The sequence below is a fragment of the Vulpes lagopus genome, chromosome 4, assembly GCF_018345385.1.
Source record: "Vulpes lagopus strain Blue_001 chromosome 4, ASM1834538v1, whole genome shotgun sequence".
Classification (NCBI taxonomy): domain Eukaryota; kingdom Metazoa; phylum Chordata; class Mammalia; order Carnivora; family Canidae; genus Vulpes; species Vulpes lagopus.
The window spans coordinates 50018311-50035018 of record NC_054827.1 but is presented as its reverse complement, the minus strand read 5'-3'; the positions used below and the strand labels follow the sequence as shown (position 1 = coordinate 50035018).

Here is a 16708-nt window from a genome sequence, read left to right as displayed (position 1 = left end):
TACCCAAGGAAGAATTTTCCCTTCAGAGCTCAATAGTCAGACCTTGTTAGAAAAGATAACAGCCATCACTCACACTTTGGTGCTGTACCAGTGGGATTTGCTGGAAATTCACCCTCTGGAACTTGTCCTCAAATCTATTCCATAGTACGTGCTGGCAATCTGTGTCCTGGATTTCCTCCACCATCAAAGGGGGTGAAAAAGCTGCTGTGAAGGACATTATTGTGACAACTGACAAAATTTGAATATAGATCATGTAATTAGATAATAGCACTGTACTAATGTCAAATTCCCTTAATTTAATTATACTGCACTTATAGGGGATTATCCTTGCATATATCAAAACTCATCAAACAGTACATTTAAATATGTGCAGCTTACTGTATATTAATCTTATCTCAGTAAAGCTAAAAAATAAACAAGTAACCTTTTAAAAAAGAGAATCTATGTTTGGGGCTAAGGGTCATGTCTACACTCCTCCCAAATAAGTAAAAAAAAAAAAAAAAAAAATATATATATATATATATATATATATATATATATCACCAAGCATACCAAAGTGAGAAATAAAATGCAACAAAATCTAGTATCCTTAGGAAGGGCTCAAAGGAACAATACTTTTAAAGTTCTTATATGTGGTCTTTATGCTTAAACATCAGTTGGCTGGATGTGTGCCTCAATTCACAATTCATTTTTTTTTTCTATGAAAAATCTTAAAAATTTTTATACCAGTCTTCCAGATTTAAGTACTAATGCTGGAGTGTCTAATGATAATCTGGCATTCTTTCCACCTAAGTGATGTAGTCTTTTTGTGTAGGTGCCCAAAGTATTTTTTTTTTCTTTAAAAGCCCTAGAACACATTTCAGTGGTGGCTGTTGTTTCAATTTTCCTAAGCACATGATGAACCCTTATAATATAGATGTTCATCTTTAAAAACATTTTCTTGTTTTTGTTTTTTTCCTGTTTCTTTTGTCAGTCCGGGCACTTTTATTAATGTCCATATACTTATGTGCACATGCATATAAGATCTTCTTGTCACTTTATGAATTTCTTTCAGCTCCTTACTTGATTTGTTTTCACTTGTCTTTTTCCATCATTTCTCTCTTTTGTGGTACTTTCTAGAGTGTCTGCTCATTCAAGAACTTTCTGGTTTATCTTCATTTCTGAAATTATTTCTCATTCATTCCTCAAGTCTTGTCAGTTTTTCATGATCTCCTATAACATAGGAGCTCATTTACAAACTTTTCTAATTCAGTTTATTTTGTTTTTTCATAACATACTGTTTTATTTTTCCAGCTTATTTTGTAGAAATTATATCTGTGCTTTAAGACAAAGTATACTGCTATCTTCACTTCTTTAGATCTGTTATTCAGAGGACTACTGTCCTTTTTCTTATACTATCTTCCAATGACATAAAATTACAATACCTTCTATAAACCTTATTATAGTTGGATGGCTTTTCCTATACTTTTAAGTTTCCTATGTAAGATTTGTAAACAGACTGAGATAGCTTTCCTAGATTCAGAGCTACCTATAATGTACCTAAAGAAAATCTGTTTTCTACGTCCTTCCCTCTTTCCTGGATATAACTGCACACTAAGAAAATGGCAGTCATACCTGAGGTAGCTCATCCAACTTTAGCATGTGGTCACTCATCCTCATTCCTTCCAACTGGCAGGCAGCCTTATCAAAGGACAGTTTTGACCCATGTTCTCAATGGGGTCTTGGTAGTTACTGTAATTGTATCTGAGCATTTATAAATTATAATACATTCTTTTTCATTATAAATTAGCTTTATTTATTTTGCATAAAAACATATTTTAGAAGGTTTATTTTCTGTGAATTCCAATTAGGGTAACAGAGAACACCAAAAATGTTTTATAGAAATATCATGTTTGATAATGCTGAAGACTATTATTCTATACCCTGAATTTTGGTCTTAATTTCCTGAGGAATCCTCCTATAATCAATTTTCTTTTGGAATATAACATGGCTTGAGCTAATGAAACACTAGAATTTAATATTATACTCTAGAATTCTAAAACTATGCCAAGTTGGGCTCTCTGGAGGGCTAGGCTTAGAAATCTAATTTTTTTTTTTTTTTTAAGATTTTATTTCATTTGAGAGAGAGAATGAGCAGGGAGGAGAGGCAGAGGGAGAGGGAAAAGTAGGCTCCCTGAGAGCCTTTGGGGCTCAGATCCTGGGATCCCAGGATTGTGAGATAATGACCTGAGCGGAAGGTAGACAATACTTAACCAAATGAGCCATCCAGATACCCCTAAAAGTCTAATGACTATACCAGTGCCTCTAGTAGAGCTAAAATTTGAAAACCACTATCTAAAAAGGACAAGTATAACTGCAACATGATTGTGGCCTCAACAAAACTTGTTTTGTTTGGCCTAAAGAATGGGCCTCTGTGTGTGTGTGTGTGTGTGTGTGTGTGTCCATGTGTGTGCGTGTTTTAATTTACTTGCCATTATCTAATACTAGAGAAAGCTCACACAAAAATCCGGGCTTCAGACTTCTCGTTAAAAGAAATACAATATATATATATATATCCTTCAATATATAGGATATATATATTGTATATATATATCCTTCAATATATATATCCTTCAATATATAGGATATATATATATACACACACACACACACACACACACACACACACACATCCTTCAATACTGGCCCTCTGAGGGCTCCTGGGTGGCTCAGCGATTGAGCATCTGCCTTTGGCTCAGGTCATGATCCAGGTCCTGGGGCAGAGTCCCACATCCAGCTCCCTGCAGGGAGCCTGCTTCTCCCTCTGTCTGTGTCTCTGCCTCTCTGATCTCTCATGAATAAATAAATAAATAAAATCTTAAAAAAAAAAAATACTGGCCCTCTCTTCTCTTACATGACAATCTGCAAGAGCTGAGTTTGCTGCCCGCCTCCCTTTCACTCCTCACCTCCAACTCATAGTTCTCCAACTCATATAACTAGCTTAGCTCCTGTAGGTATTATATAGTTTGATCCATGATGACTGTACCCACAAGTTCATTAGGAGAATGAAGAACAGAGATGGTGAAATGAACCCTATTTATTTATGAAATGTGCTGGCTAAAGTTTTATCTCAGCTAGTATTAGAGTAAGTTCACAAGGAGAGAGAGGAAGGAAGAACATATTCAAGTTAATAAGATTCAGGATAGGTAGTATTTTTAATTTATAGAAAATGACCCTCTTTTGTAACAGTGTATTTAAAGAATCATTTGTTAGAGACTCTGTCTTTCTCAGTATAAAAACAAAACCATTACCTTCCAATTTATATGCTTTCTTGAATTCTTGCTGCTTATACAAACACCAAGATAAAATATATTTAGACTAGAATCGCATAGAACATTTTGAGAAATCTGGAACTTAAAACCTGTCTCAGAGTTTAGTTTTGGAGCTTTTATTCCCCCTGTTCTCATTCATTCAGGTCTGAATGTCATGGCCAGGCACACGATAAACCTTAATTCTAGAATTACGCAAAATTCAGATCCCGATTGGCTACTAGCCTATTTAACCAATTAAAATGCAAATAAAAGAGACCTTAGACTGTGTCTAAACATTAAGAACTAATATTTGTTTCACCTGTACTGAATTTCCAACAGGTGGGCCACATGAGAGAAAACAAGAGTGAAAGATCTGAGACTTCAGCCTATTTGCAGGCTAGCTCACCATGGTAGAAGGCAGACTCATGGCTGAGAGACCAGGGACGTTTATTAGCTACTCACAATAATAACGTAGGCCAAAGCTAGCATAAACCGAAGCATCAACATTTTTGCTCTCCTTCCCGGAACCCCAGTTCCCACCAGGCAAGGTCAAAGGGCCAGCTGACACCTGCACAGGCAATGGATTGTGTTACACCAGAAGAAACCTAAGCTAGAGCACCCCAATCTTGTATCGTGGGTACTAAGCACGCCTGTCTTTAACTCCGGGGGACACCACACTGGACCACACGCAGGCCTGCTCTTTGCTCCGGTGGAAGACACTATCTCTATCTTCCAAGGCTGATCCTTATACAAACATCTTTCAAAAGCAGAAACCAAGGGCAGTCACAGTACCTCCCTGGCACGACCTGCAGAAACTGAGAGACCGCTGGAAAACTGGCTCCCTAGGCCAGATACTGTTCCAAACACAGAACCAAATGAAGAGTCTAACACTACTGTCTATCTATGGCACCGATTTCATACACCCCTTACATAGGCTCAATTACTTAATTAGCATTTTATCTCAAACTTCATCAACCAGACCCTCTGAAAGTATCCATCAAAAACGAAGCATTCCCGTTTCCAATTACCTTCTACTTTTAAAAAGGAGGTGCTCCCGTATTGGCAAAGTCACAATTTACAATCCTCATTCTCCTAGGATGATTACTGCGCTTCCTTGGACTTTTTAAAGGTCTCAAACCTGTTAACGCTCGCAATGGGAACTACCTGTCAAAAGTCTCATTGCCCAGTAACAAATGCACCACCAAAGAGAACAGCAACTTCCACATCATCCCGCCGTCGTCTACAAAATACAAGAAAATCCTGCGCTCCCCCCCAAAAAATCACTCCCTTCTATTTCTCTTTACCCTTTACCGTAGCGAAAGAAAACCTTCCAATGCAAACACACACACCAAAATACCGTCTCTTGGTTCTTTGTCCCGAGCAGAAGGGAGAGAAATCGGGGAACGCGTTAGAGCCCGAAACCTCCGTGCAGGACAGAAAACAGCATCCGGATCTGCACACGCCTCCCCGCAGAAGAGTCCCCGTCGCTCCGTCCTCACCCACCGCCCACCACCCCCGGCTCCAATAACGTGGGTCCGAACCGGGTGATTCGGGCCGTGCGGACCCGGGACGAAGCTCCGGGGGAGGCAGAGGGCGGAGCAGGTAACCGGACGCAGCGGGCCAAGCAGCCGCGAGCTACACAGCGCAGCCCGCTCCGGCCGAGGTTTTCCAAAGTGCGGGGCGCGCTCCTCCAGCCCCGGAGGAGAACGCGGAGCCGCCGCCGCCGACACGGACCCTCCTCCGCGCCCCTCCCCCGCCGCGCACCCCCGGCGGCGGCGACGCGACAGCAGGTCCGGGGGGGGCCGCTCCTCAGGCTCCTCAGGCTCCTCTCCCCCCGCGCGCCCACCTTGGCCGCCTCTCACCTTGCGTGGCGAACCGCGAAGAGCCGCTGACCGGCGAGCCGGGGGCGGGGACGCGCGGCGGGGTCTCGGCCGAGCCCAGCACGGGCGGGGCAGCATGAGGTGGCGCTGGCAGGAGCGCGGGCGGGGCGGCAGCTTGGGCGCCGGCTCCGGAGCTTCCCCGCACCGGGAAGGCTGCGCCCCGTCCGCCTCGCCAACCGCCTCGGCGCTCGTCGAAGGCGCCCAGCCGGCCCTCGCCTCCCCGAGTTCTCTCCGGCGCCCCCCGCCCCGGTCCCGGCCCACCTCAGGCCCCGCCCCCGCCCTCCCTCTCCCAGCAACTGAGGCGACGGCGAGGAGCGCGCCGCCCAATGGCCGCGGCGGGAGGCTGGGAGGTGGGAAGGCGCTTGCCCAGCCCCGCCCCCTCCCCAGCCGCGGCCTCTGATTGGGCCTTGCTGTGCGTTGCGCTCCCCTAGGAAGCTTCAGGGATCATTTGTTAATGACAGACCGGCTAAGCGGTCCGCCTGCGTTAGCCCCGCCCACGGGGGGCGGAGCTCCGCCGCCGGGCGCTCCGCGCGGTTAATTAAGTAACTGGCATCAAAATCCTAGAACAATGCCAGATTTCAGGTTGTACTACAAAGCTGTAGTCATCAAGACAGTGTGGTACTGGCACAAAAACAGACACATAGATCAATGGAACAGAATAGAAAACCCAGAAGTGGACCCTCAACTTTATGGTCAACTAATATTCGATAAAGGAGGAAAGACTATCCACTGGAAGAAAGACAGTCTCTTCAATAAATGGTGCTGGGAAAATTGGACCTCCACATGCAGAAGAATGAAACTAGACCACTCTCTTGCACCATACACAAAGATAAACTCAAAATGGATGAAAGATCTAAATGTGAGACAAGATTCCATCAAAATCCTAGAGGAGAACACAGGCAACACCCTTTTTGAACTTGGCCACAGTAACTTCTTGCAAGATACATCCACGAAGGCAAAAGAAACAAAAGCAAAAATGAACTATTGGGACTTCATCAAGATAAGAAGCTTTTGCACAGCAAAGGATACAGTCAACAAAACTAAAAGACAACCTACAGAATGGGAGAAGATATTTGCAAAAGACGTATCAGATAAAGGGCTAGTTTCCAAGATCTATAAAGAACTTATTAAACTCAACACCAAAGAAACAATCCAATCATGAAATGGGCAAAAGACATGAAGAGAAATCTCACAGAGGAAGACATGGACATGGCCAATATGCACATGAGAAAATGCTCTGCATCACTTGCTATCGGGGAAATACAAATCAAAACCACAATGAGATACCACCTCACACCAGTGAGAATGGGGAAAATTAACCAGGCAGGAAACCATAAATGTTGGAGAGGATGCGAAGAAAAGGGAACCCTCTTACACTGTTGGTGGGAATGTGAACTGGTGCAGCCACTCTGGAAAACTGTGTGGAGGTTCCTCAAAGAGTTAAAAATGACCTGCCCTATGACCCAGCAATTGCACTGTTGGGGATTTACCTCAAAGATACAGATGCAATGAAACGCCGGGACACCTGTACCCCGATGTTTATAGCAGCAATGTCCACAATAGCCAAACTGTGGAAGGAGCCTCGGTGTCCATCGAAAGATGAATGGATAAAGAAGATGTGGTTTATGTATACAATGGAATATTACTCAGCAATTAGAAACGACAAATACCCACCATTTGCTTCAACGTGGATGGAACTGGAGGGTATTATGCTGAGGGAAGTAAGTCAATCGGAGAAGGACAGTGTATGTTCTCATTCATTTGGGGAATATAAATAATAGTGAAAGGGAATATAAGGGAAGGGAGAAGAAGTGTGTGGGAAATATCAGAAAGGGAGACAGAACATAAAGACTCCTAACTCTGGGAAATGAACTAGGGGTGGTGGAAGGGGAGGAGGGTGGGAGGTGGGGGTGAATGGGTGACGGGCACTGAGGGGGGCACTTGACGGGATGAGCACTGGGTGTTATTCTGTATGTTGGTAAGTTGAACACCAATAAAAAATAAATTTATTAAAAAAAAAGTCTGGGCATCAGGTTAGAAATCAAAGTGTCCACACCAAAACACTAACCACTAGGACATACTGGTTATTAGGAGAAGCTAGGAGCATATTATAGGAATCTAAAGGCAACAATAGAGATGTTGCCAGAAGAATTTATACCATTATCAGGGTCAGATAATTGGTTAAACATAGTCTTTTCCTCAGTGGTGATGATTTTCTGGCTATTTTTTAGTTTTTTCCTAGTTTATTCATTCAACAAATAGTTATTGAATATTTCATACACATTAGGCACTAGGCAGCGGCTATACAGTTGTGAACGAAATGTTGAAAGTGTACTATTGGAGCTTGCTTTTCATTTTGTGCAAGTATGGGACTTGCCACTCAGCAGAAAAGGCAGGTGATGGATTTGAGCCCCGAGGATGGAGTAGGTGTGCCAAATCTGCTACTTCTCTGGTGTAGACCATACCATTTCTTGCCTGATGGCCACTGTATCTGCTTCTCCTCTTGCTGGGCCCTCTAACTAGGATAATTTATTCAACCATTGAGTCAAGTCCCATTATTTCTCTACTCAAAACCCTCCTTACATTGGTCCCATGTGGTCTTATATAAATTTAGAACTCTTTCACCTTTCTGATTTCATCTGCTGCTTTGCTTCAGTGGTAGCAGCTTCTTGGCTGCACATCAGATCCCATCATTTTCTTGCTCACAGCTTTCAATAACTTACTATGACACACTGGATGAGTCAGCCTCGGCTGCCATAACAAAGTACCATAGACTGGGTGGTTAAACAACAGAAATTTATTTTTTCACAGTTCTGGAGGCTAGAATTCCCAGATCAAGGTGCTGGCTGATCCAGTTCCTGGCCAGAGCTCTCTTGGCTTGCAGATTGCTGCCTTCACACCAAATCCTCACATGGCCTTTCCTCTGTAATGTGAGGAGGGAAATGGAGAGGAAGAGATCTCTTTTCATTCTCAGAAGACCAGCAGTCCTAGTAGATTAGGGCCCTACCCTTGGACCTCATTCACCCTTACTTACCTCCTAATGACTCTATCTCTAAATATAGTCACACTGAGAACTAGAATTTCAACATACGAATTTGGAGGGGGACACAATTCGTCCATAATATGTGCAGAATAAAATCAAGCCTAGAAGCCTGGAAGCCTTGCACAGTCTGATTCCTGCTTGCATCTCCAATCCGATCTCTTACCTCTCCCTCACTGTTACTTCCCTGTAGGTACACAGGGGCAATTCATGGCACATGCCAGAAACCTCACCAAGAAATTGTATCTGTATCAATTCAATTTAGATCTTCCCCGGAAGGAGTTCCATTCAGTGATAGCATCTGACATCTCCAATCATACTTGAAGGTCAACCTGTCCTCAGATACAGACAGAACCTATTACGGAATTGTGGTGCTTTCTGTCCTTGGCAGCTATTGCTGCTAAACGTACAACTGAGCCAGAGAATGCCTAGCCAACAGAAGGGTCTCACGGGAATGAGAAATAATTTTAACAGTGCCCTATATTCCAGTAGGGATTACATATCAAGAACTATAAAAATATTCATGCACTCTGACCCACTTTGGTAATTCCACAACTGGAGTTTTGTCTCAGAAAAGTAACTTAAAATAAGAAAAAAGGACTATATGTATGAAGAGGTTGATAGCACATAATTTGAAACTGCCAAAAATAAAAAAGTGTTAAGCTAGAAATACCCTAAATTTTAAGGAATAGAGAAATGCATATGAATTATAAAATATCAATATGCTGGAATATTTTAGTCATTAAAACAAAAAATATGGTTGTCATGGAAAACATTTTGTATTGTTTTTTAAAATATTTTATTTATTTATTCATGAGAGACACACAGAGAGAGGCAGAGACATAAGCAGAGCAAGAAGCAGACTCCTTGCAGGAGCCTGATGCAGGACTTGATCCTAGGATCCTGGGATCCCTACCTGAGCCAAAGGCAGATGCTCAAGCACTGAGCCACCCAGGCATCTCAGAAAACACTTTTGGGTTTCTTTTTTTTTTTTTTTTTTAAGATTTTTTTTTTATTTATTCATGATAGTCACACAGAGAGAGACAGAGAGGCAGAGACACAGGCAGAGGGAGAAGCAGGCTCCATGCAGGGAGCCCGACATGGGATTCGATCCCGGGTCTCCAGGATCGCGCCCCGGGCCAAAGGCAAGCGCCAAACCGCTGCGCCACCCAGGGATCCCAGAAAACACTTTTGAAACAAGTTTAGGTAAATAAGAAAATTAGAACTCAAAATCAACGTACATTATAATTCAACTGTATAAAAACTTTGTATATGTTCATAATGACAATAACTGGTCCTAGCTGCACATTGTTGAGTGCTTCTTTCCCAGATGCTATTCTAAGCACTTACCTCATCTTTTATCCTTACAAAAATCTTTCAAAATAAACATTATTGTCTTGAAATAACAAGAGGCTCAGAGAGCTGAGGTTAATTTAATAAGCAAGTGGGAGAACAGATTTTGAATCCAGATTTGTCTGACTTAAAATCTTATGCATTTTCCCTTCCCAACGGTACTTTTCCAAAGTTGGAAAGGACAAACAAGGAAAAAACAAGAACACAAAAAGTCTAGTTGTCATATAAAGGTAGCATGATTATAAGACAAAATCTTATTTTTGTATTTTATTATATTTTTATTACATTTTGAAACTGAATCAATATTTCTTGTAAAAGGAACCCACTATGCAGTCTGGCTCCTCACACAAAACAGTAAGAGTGATATCTATGAATTGCCTGAAACATGTCAAGTTCAATGTGTGTCTTCCTCAACTCCATTTACATTTGAATTAACATACCAACCAGTGAGCAAGAGCAATAAATTATAGGCATTATTGTAGGAGTACAAACCCTCTTCTGAAGGCAAACCAGACTGTAGTTCTAAGTTCTGTTATGCAAGCTTCCAATAGAGATAGTCTCTGAGGATCTTTTCCTACATTCCAAGCCAGAAGAAGGAAGGATTACTAACTCGCCTTAAGGCCAATAGAAGAGAGCTTCAGCAATATGATTTCAAAAGATTGGGGGTCTTTACAAGAAGGGGAAAAGGTCATTTCCCTCCCTTGCTGGTTGACTAATGAACTGCAAAAACTCATTAGATTCAGCATGAATGAAGCCTGGTGTAGGGATCCCTGGGTGGCGCAGCGGTTTGGCGCCTGTCTTTGGCCCGGGGCGCGATCCTGGAGACCCGGGATCGAGTCCCACATCGGGCTCCCGGGGCATGGAGCCTGCTTCTCCCTCTGCCTGTGTCTCTGCCTCTCTCTCTTTCTCTCTGTATGACTATCATAAATGAAAAAAATTAGGAAAAAAAAAAAAAATTAAAAAAAAAAAAAAAAAGAAGCCTGGTGTATAGATTGGTGAGAAGGTTCTTGGGAGAGCTTGATATGTGTGTCCTGGAATCTGGGAGCATCCATGAGCCTAGAAACTAGTGCTTCCTTCTCTCCTAAAGTAGAAGGCAATGGGGAGCTGCCTACATATCCACCATCTTGCATTGCAAGTTTACATGTGTTAAATGGTTAAATGGATGTCAAAGAGTGATAACTGGGTTTGTGGTGACCTTATAAGTAGGCTGTCCCAAAAGGAAGCCTGCTAGCATGAGGGGATCTCAGCAAAAGGAGACTGTGAGTTCCTCCACCATGGGCAGTTGCTGAGGGGGGATGGTGTTTTAAGAGTACAGGCAGACAGTATATTGCCCAGGTTAGGGTCTGAGTAGAGCCTCTTAAATAACTCACAACTTGAGTCCTAACAAGAGAACCAGTCTTTGGGATGCACTGGCAGCCAAATTGCAATAGCACCAATTAGGTAAGTAATTAGTCCCATCTTCTCTGATTCTTCTTCATCTAAGAAGACCCTGAAGAAGCCAGAAGCAGCAAATAAATAAAGTGGATGTTTGACTGGCTCAGTCTAGATGTTGGTTGGGGCTGCAGTCATCTGAAGGCTTGACTGGGGCTGGAGAATCTGCTACTTAGGTGACTCATTCATGTGCCTGGTGAGTTGGTGCTGGGTGTTGGCAGGAGGCCTCAGTTCTTCACTACATGGAACTCTCCACTGAGTGTGTTTAAGACATGATTGCTGGGGCAGCCCGGGTGGCTCAGCAGTCTAGTGCCTGCCTTTGGCCCGGGGCATGATCCTAGAGACCCAGGATCGAGTCCCATGTTGGGCTCCCTGCATGGAGCCCGCTTTTCCCTCTGCCTCTCTCTCTCTCTCTCTCTCTCTCTCTCTCTCTGTGTGTGTGTGTGTGTCTTTCATGAATGGATGAATAAAATCCTTAAAAAAAAAAAAAAGAAGACATGATTGCTGGCATCCTGAGAGCAAGCAAGTCAAGAGCACATGTCAAAAGCCAAAATATCTTTTATACCCTAGCCTTGAAAGTCATATGCCATCATTTCTGCAATACCCTTATACAAGTCAGAGGTATTTTGTGTGGGTGGGGATTGCACAAGAGTGTGAATAGCAGGAGGTGAGAATCATTGAAGGGAGAGGTAATGGGATGCCTGGATGGCTCAGCAGTTGGGCATCTGCCTTTGGCTCAGGTCATGATCCTGGGTTCCTGGAATTGAGTCCCACATCAGGCTACCTGCATGGAGCCTACTTCTCCCTCTGCCTCTCTGTGTCTCTCATGAATAAATAAATAATTTCTTTAAAAAAAAAAAAAAAGAAGGGAGAGATAGTGTTAGGACAGAGCTAAAGTTGGAAGAGGAGAGAGGCTTTGAATGGGACATATGATTGAATATGTAACTTAGACCACACTGGACTTCTTCATACCTGAAAGTGAACAGACTTAATGTAAACAGATTTTATAGCTGGAAAAATTATGGGAAGGATTGCAACTAGTGTTAGGTCATTTTCTAAGGCTATAAGTACTGGCACTTTGACATTTGCCACCTGAATATGTGTGGAATCTCCTTTAGATATCACAGTAACTTTATTTAACATATAAATGACATTGTAATGCTGTATAATATTTGCTACCACGTTATGCAATTTAACTATTAATGTGTTACACTTCAAATGTTTCTAAGCTTCACATGCAATATGACTACAGTTCTCTGTAAACAGTTCAGCACCTGTAAACGGAAAGAGAATATGGACTCCTGTTGTGTGGATTGGGACCTTTATGGAGACTTCTCTGTTATGTGATTATTGCCTGGATGGGCAGTGTCAGGTGTCAGGAAGGATCATCCCAAAGCCAAGAGTTACCAGCAAAGTAGGAAGTTAAGAGTTCAATGGCCAAGCCTTGTAGGTTGTCACCTGTGGGGCTAGATGATTCCTTAGGTCCCAGCTCATTTTTGTGGTTATACTTCCATTGGAATCTTGATCCTCTTTTCTGCAAGCATCAGAAACATGTATACTCCCAGGAAATAACCTTTTGCATTATTGAACATTTAACATCTCTAACCAAAGAAGGAAGTTAGGATATTTGCCTTACATTTGTGTGACTATAGGAAATATGTCAGCAAATCTATTTGGCTCCACCTTAGAGGCCAATCAAGAGTCAATACTACTCACCTTTCCTGGGCTCTTATTCTGGGTGAGCTACATTTTCCTGCATGGATTTCTGGGATGTGTCTGGTGGCTTCCCTTTTGGTCCCCAGAATCACATCCCCACACAAAGCCAAAGGGATCCTTCTAAAACACATCCAGATCATGCCACCACCTTGCTCAAAACCCTCCAATGGCTTTCCTTCTACCTTAGTAAAATCCAATCTTTAAAATACCATTCTTTGATCCAGAAACTCCTTTTTAGGGTGTATACCCAAAAGATTTAAAAGGAAACACTCAAATATTTGTATATCCATGTTCATAACAGCATTATCCACAATAGTCATAGGTCGGAGCAATAAAGTACCAATGGCACATGAATGAATAAACAAAATGTGCTAATACACATAACAAAATATTATCCAGTCATAAAGAGGAGGGAAATTCTAACATATGCTACAGCATGGATAAACTGAAGACATTATGCTAAGTGAAATAAACTGGTCAAAAAATGAAAATAAATAAATAACTATTCTTTAGCCAGAAAAAAAAAATCCTTCTAACCAAGTACCTCACTAAACAAGCCTCTGTCAACAGCTTCCAAGAAGCCAACCAACTGCTGGCAGAAAATATTTTGTTAACATGTGGCTTATATGGTTGCAATGCCTCTCCAATGCTCAGGAATATTTAAAACTTGGAATCTGGGGGGATCCCTGGGTGGTGCAGCGGTTTGGCACCTGCCTTTGGCCCAGGGCGCGATCCTGGAGACCCGGGATCGAATCCCACATCGGGCTCCCTGCATGGAGCCTGCTTCTCCCTCTGCCTGTGTCTCTGCCTCTCTCTCTCTCTCTCTCTCTCTCTCTCTGTGACTGTCATAAATAAATAAAAATTTAAAAAAAAATTTAAGAAAAAAAAAACTTGGAATTTGGGCAGAAAGCTGCTTGCATGACATTTTAATGCCCAACAAGCCCACTGAAGAGGCCTCGGCCCCTAACAATATAATGCAGCTTGACTTGGAACCTCTTTCTACAATTCTATCAAGTTACAGAATAATTTATAGAAAACTGATGAGGAGAGATGTTATACTTTGTGTTTACAGAAAAGATTACCTTAAAGGTTTGGATTTATTGCCTTGTAGTTCATTAATCAATTTTGTATCCAATTTGACAATCTTATTTTTAGAATTCCTTCTTTCACTTATTAATCCACTTTCTTATATCCCTCCAGAACCTGCATTGTCACCCAGCAGGTTCCCTCATTAATGAGTTGATTAAAACATTGACATGGGTTTACTATTTGTATGAAGGGTGTGTGTATATCATTTTTTCTAATACATAATTTTAATTTCATATTTATTCAAAAAGCTCTCTCGGATTTCTATAGGCATAGCTTTTTGTTATATACCACAAAAGGGATTATAACTGAAAACAATTAGTTAAGGAATTTCTAAATCCTGTTTATATTCATAGGCTAATTCTTCTAACACATTTTCCAACTCAGAGTCATCAGTGTTTGTGTTTTTCCACAGGTAGTGGTGATGGCAACATTTCTCAAAATTATGCTCCTGAATTCAGACATCTCCTGAATATTACAATTCAGCAAGTTCTGATGCTTGCATTTTTTGGTTTTGCATGTGTTCAGTAATTTTTCTTCATATATTATAGTAATGAAGTATAATACAGCTTTATCTACAAGATCTTTTCTTAGGCCTAATAAAACATTATATTATTGCTTTGCATGACAAAGTGGAATTATGGCCATTTTATTTCTCCAAGAAACATACTTACTTCATTACACCAAATTTATGTCCTCTTCTTTCATTTTTGTGCTCTTCTCTAAATACATTAACTTTGTGTATCCAATTGCTTTATTGGAGTTTAATTAATGTACACAAACCTGCATATATTTAAAGTGTACAATTTGGTAAGATTTGACATATATGTATGCCTATGAACTATCACCAGAATCAGGATCATGGATGTATTTCTCATCCCTCCCAAAGTTTCTATGCTGTGTTTATCACATTTTGAACATTACATTTTAACACTAATATGAAGAAGCTTTCTATATAAATTGTAAATAAATACTGAGTAAATTGTAAAAGAAATTTCCTAGCTAGTCTTTTTTTTTAAATTAGATTAAAAAAATTAAATTAGATTCAGTAAGCCAACATATCATACATCATTAGTTTCAGATGTAGTGTTCAATAATTCATCAGTTGCACATAACACCCAGTGATCATCACATCATGTGCCCTCCTTAATGCCCATCACCCAGTTACCCCATCCCTCCACCCACCTCCCTTCCAGCAGTCCTCAGTTTCCCAGAGTTAAGAGTATCTCTGATTTCTTCCCATTCAGTTTTCCCTCCCTTCCCCTATGATCTTCTGTGCTGTTTCTTATATTCCACGTATGAGTAAAACCATATAATTGTTTTTCTCCAATTGACTTATTTCACTCAGCGTAACATGCTCCAGTTCCATCCATATTGATAAAGGATAAAATCTTATTAACTACTCTTCAACAAACCGAACTACTGTCAACTTTATGGAGAATCTTACATCTAAGTCAAGACTCAAAAATAGTTCAAATAAGCAAAATATAGGATCTTTTAAAATTAACCATTGAAATAAATTACGACTATAATTTGCTATATGAATTTTTCTTAATGCTACTCAAATGTGGTTTCAAGAACATAGCTACAAATTACACATTATTTCCATATTTTGCTTATTATGAACATTGCTGAGATAAACATTGGGGTGCATGTACCCCTTCAAATCACTATTTTTTTGTACTTTGGATAAAGATCTATAGCCCAGACTTTTATCAAGATAAAGAAGATGTGGTGTAGGTATATATGATGTTATGTATGTACACACACACACGCACACACACACACACACACACACTAGAATACTACTCAGTCATCAAAAGGAACGAAATCTTGCCACTTGCAACAACATGAATGGAACTCGCGGTACTCTGCTAAGTGAAATAAGTCAATCGGAGAAAGACAAACACCATATGATTTCACTCATATGTGGAATTTAAGAAACAAAACTGATGGACATGGGGAAGAGAAGGAAAAATACAATAAGATAAAACCAGAGCGGCAGGCAAACCATAAGAGACTCTTAATCACAGGAAACAAAGTGAGAGTCACTGGAGGGGAGGTGGGTGGTGGATGGGGTACCTGGGGGATGGGCATTAAGGAGGGCATGTGAGGTGATGAGCACTAGCTGTTATATGCAACTGATAAATCACTACATTCTACCGCTGAACTAATACTACACTATATGTTAACTAACTTGGATTTAAATAAAATCTAAAAAAAAAAAAAAATGAAAAAAATCACACATTCTTGTGTACAGTGAAGAACACACTCTGCATCCAATTCAAAAAGCAGTAATGGGGCACTTGCTATGTGAATCATCAGTTACCAAGAACTAGCTCACTACCATCTTTAAGATATTAACAAATCACAATTTCTAAGCTTTTTATTAAATCGGGGACTTCCACTTCCTGAGATTTATACATGGTGCAAGCCAAAGCCTCCATCCCAACAACCAGAAAAGGCTGATTACGCACAAATGTGCTCCCGGCGATAGTAAGGAAGCTGTCAGATGACCAGAACTAGGTAACGGCTCTGTGCAGAGGACAGAGAGCCCTTCACTGAGGAGGCTGATGACGGGGCACCATTTTGTCCCCAGGCCACTTGCCAATTCCAGCTCAGGACATCAGCTGCACTGGGATAGGAGGACACCAGCATCAATCGTGACCACCATACAATGCCACACTGGAAACTCAAGGAGGCCCAGATGCAAGGCTGACGTTCCCACAGGACGTGTGCTTTGGCAAGGTGGGAGGTGAAGGGGACAAGACCGAGCAAAGCTTACCGTGGCCTCGCAGCACCTACGGGATGAGCCTCTGCAAGCAAGAAGGGGTCTGCCACAAACCCAGACCCACCCATGTGGGAGGTGCCAGATGACTAAGCTGCACAGGGCATAGGACTAAGTATGACAC

General features: G+C 41.5%; 2 protein-coding genes across 2 annotated transcripts in view; both read right to left on the bottom strand.

The window, feature by feature from the left end:
• TRIM24 (tripartite motif containing 24) overlaps nt 1–9565 on the bottom strand; it is a 94050-nt gene extending 84485 nt beyond the window's left edge. The window contains exons 1-2 of the mRNA XM_041751060.1: nt 9561–9565; nt 4648–5513 (exon numbers count right to left, since the gene is read on the bottom strand). Coding sequence (XP_041606994.1) covers nt 4648–5513; nt 9561–9565 — 871 coding nt within the window. The remainder of the gene's footprint in view (nt 1–4647; nt 5514–9560) is intronic.
• LOC121488733 (translation initiation factor IF-2-like) overlaps nt 955–16708 on the bottom strand; it is a 59889-nt gene continuing 44135 nt past the window's right edge. Inside the window, exon 5 of the mRNA XM_041751059.1 lies at nt 955–1212. The gene's annotated coding sequence lies outside the window, so the exon portion shown is untranslated. The remainder of the gene's footprint in view (nt 1213–16708) is intronic.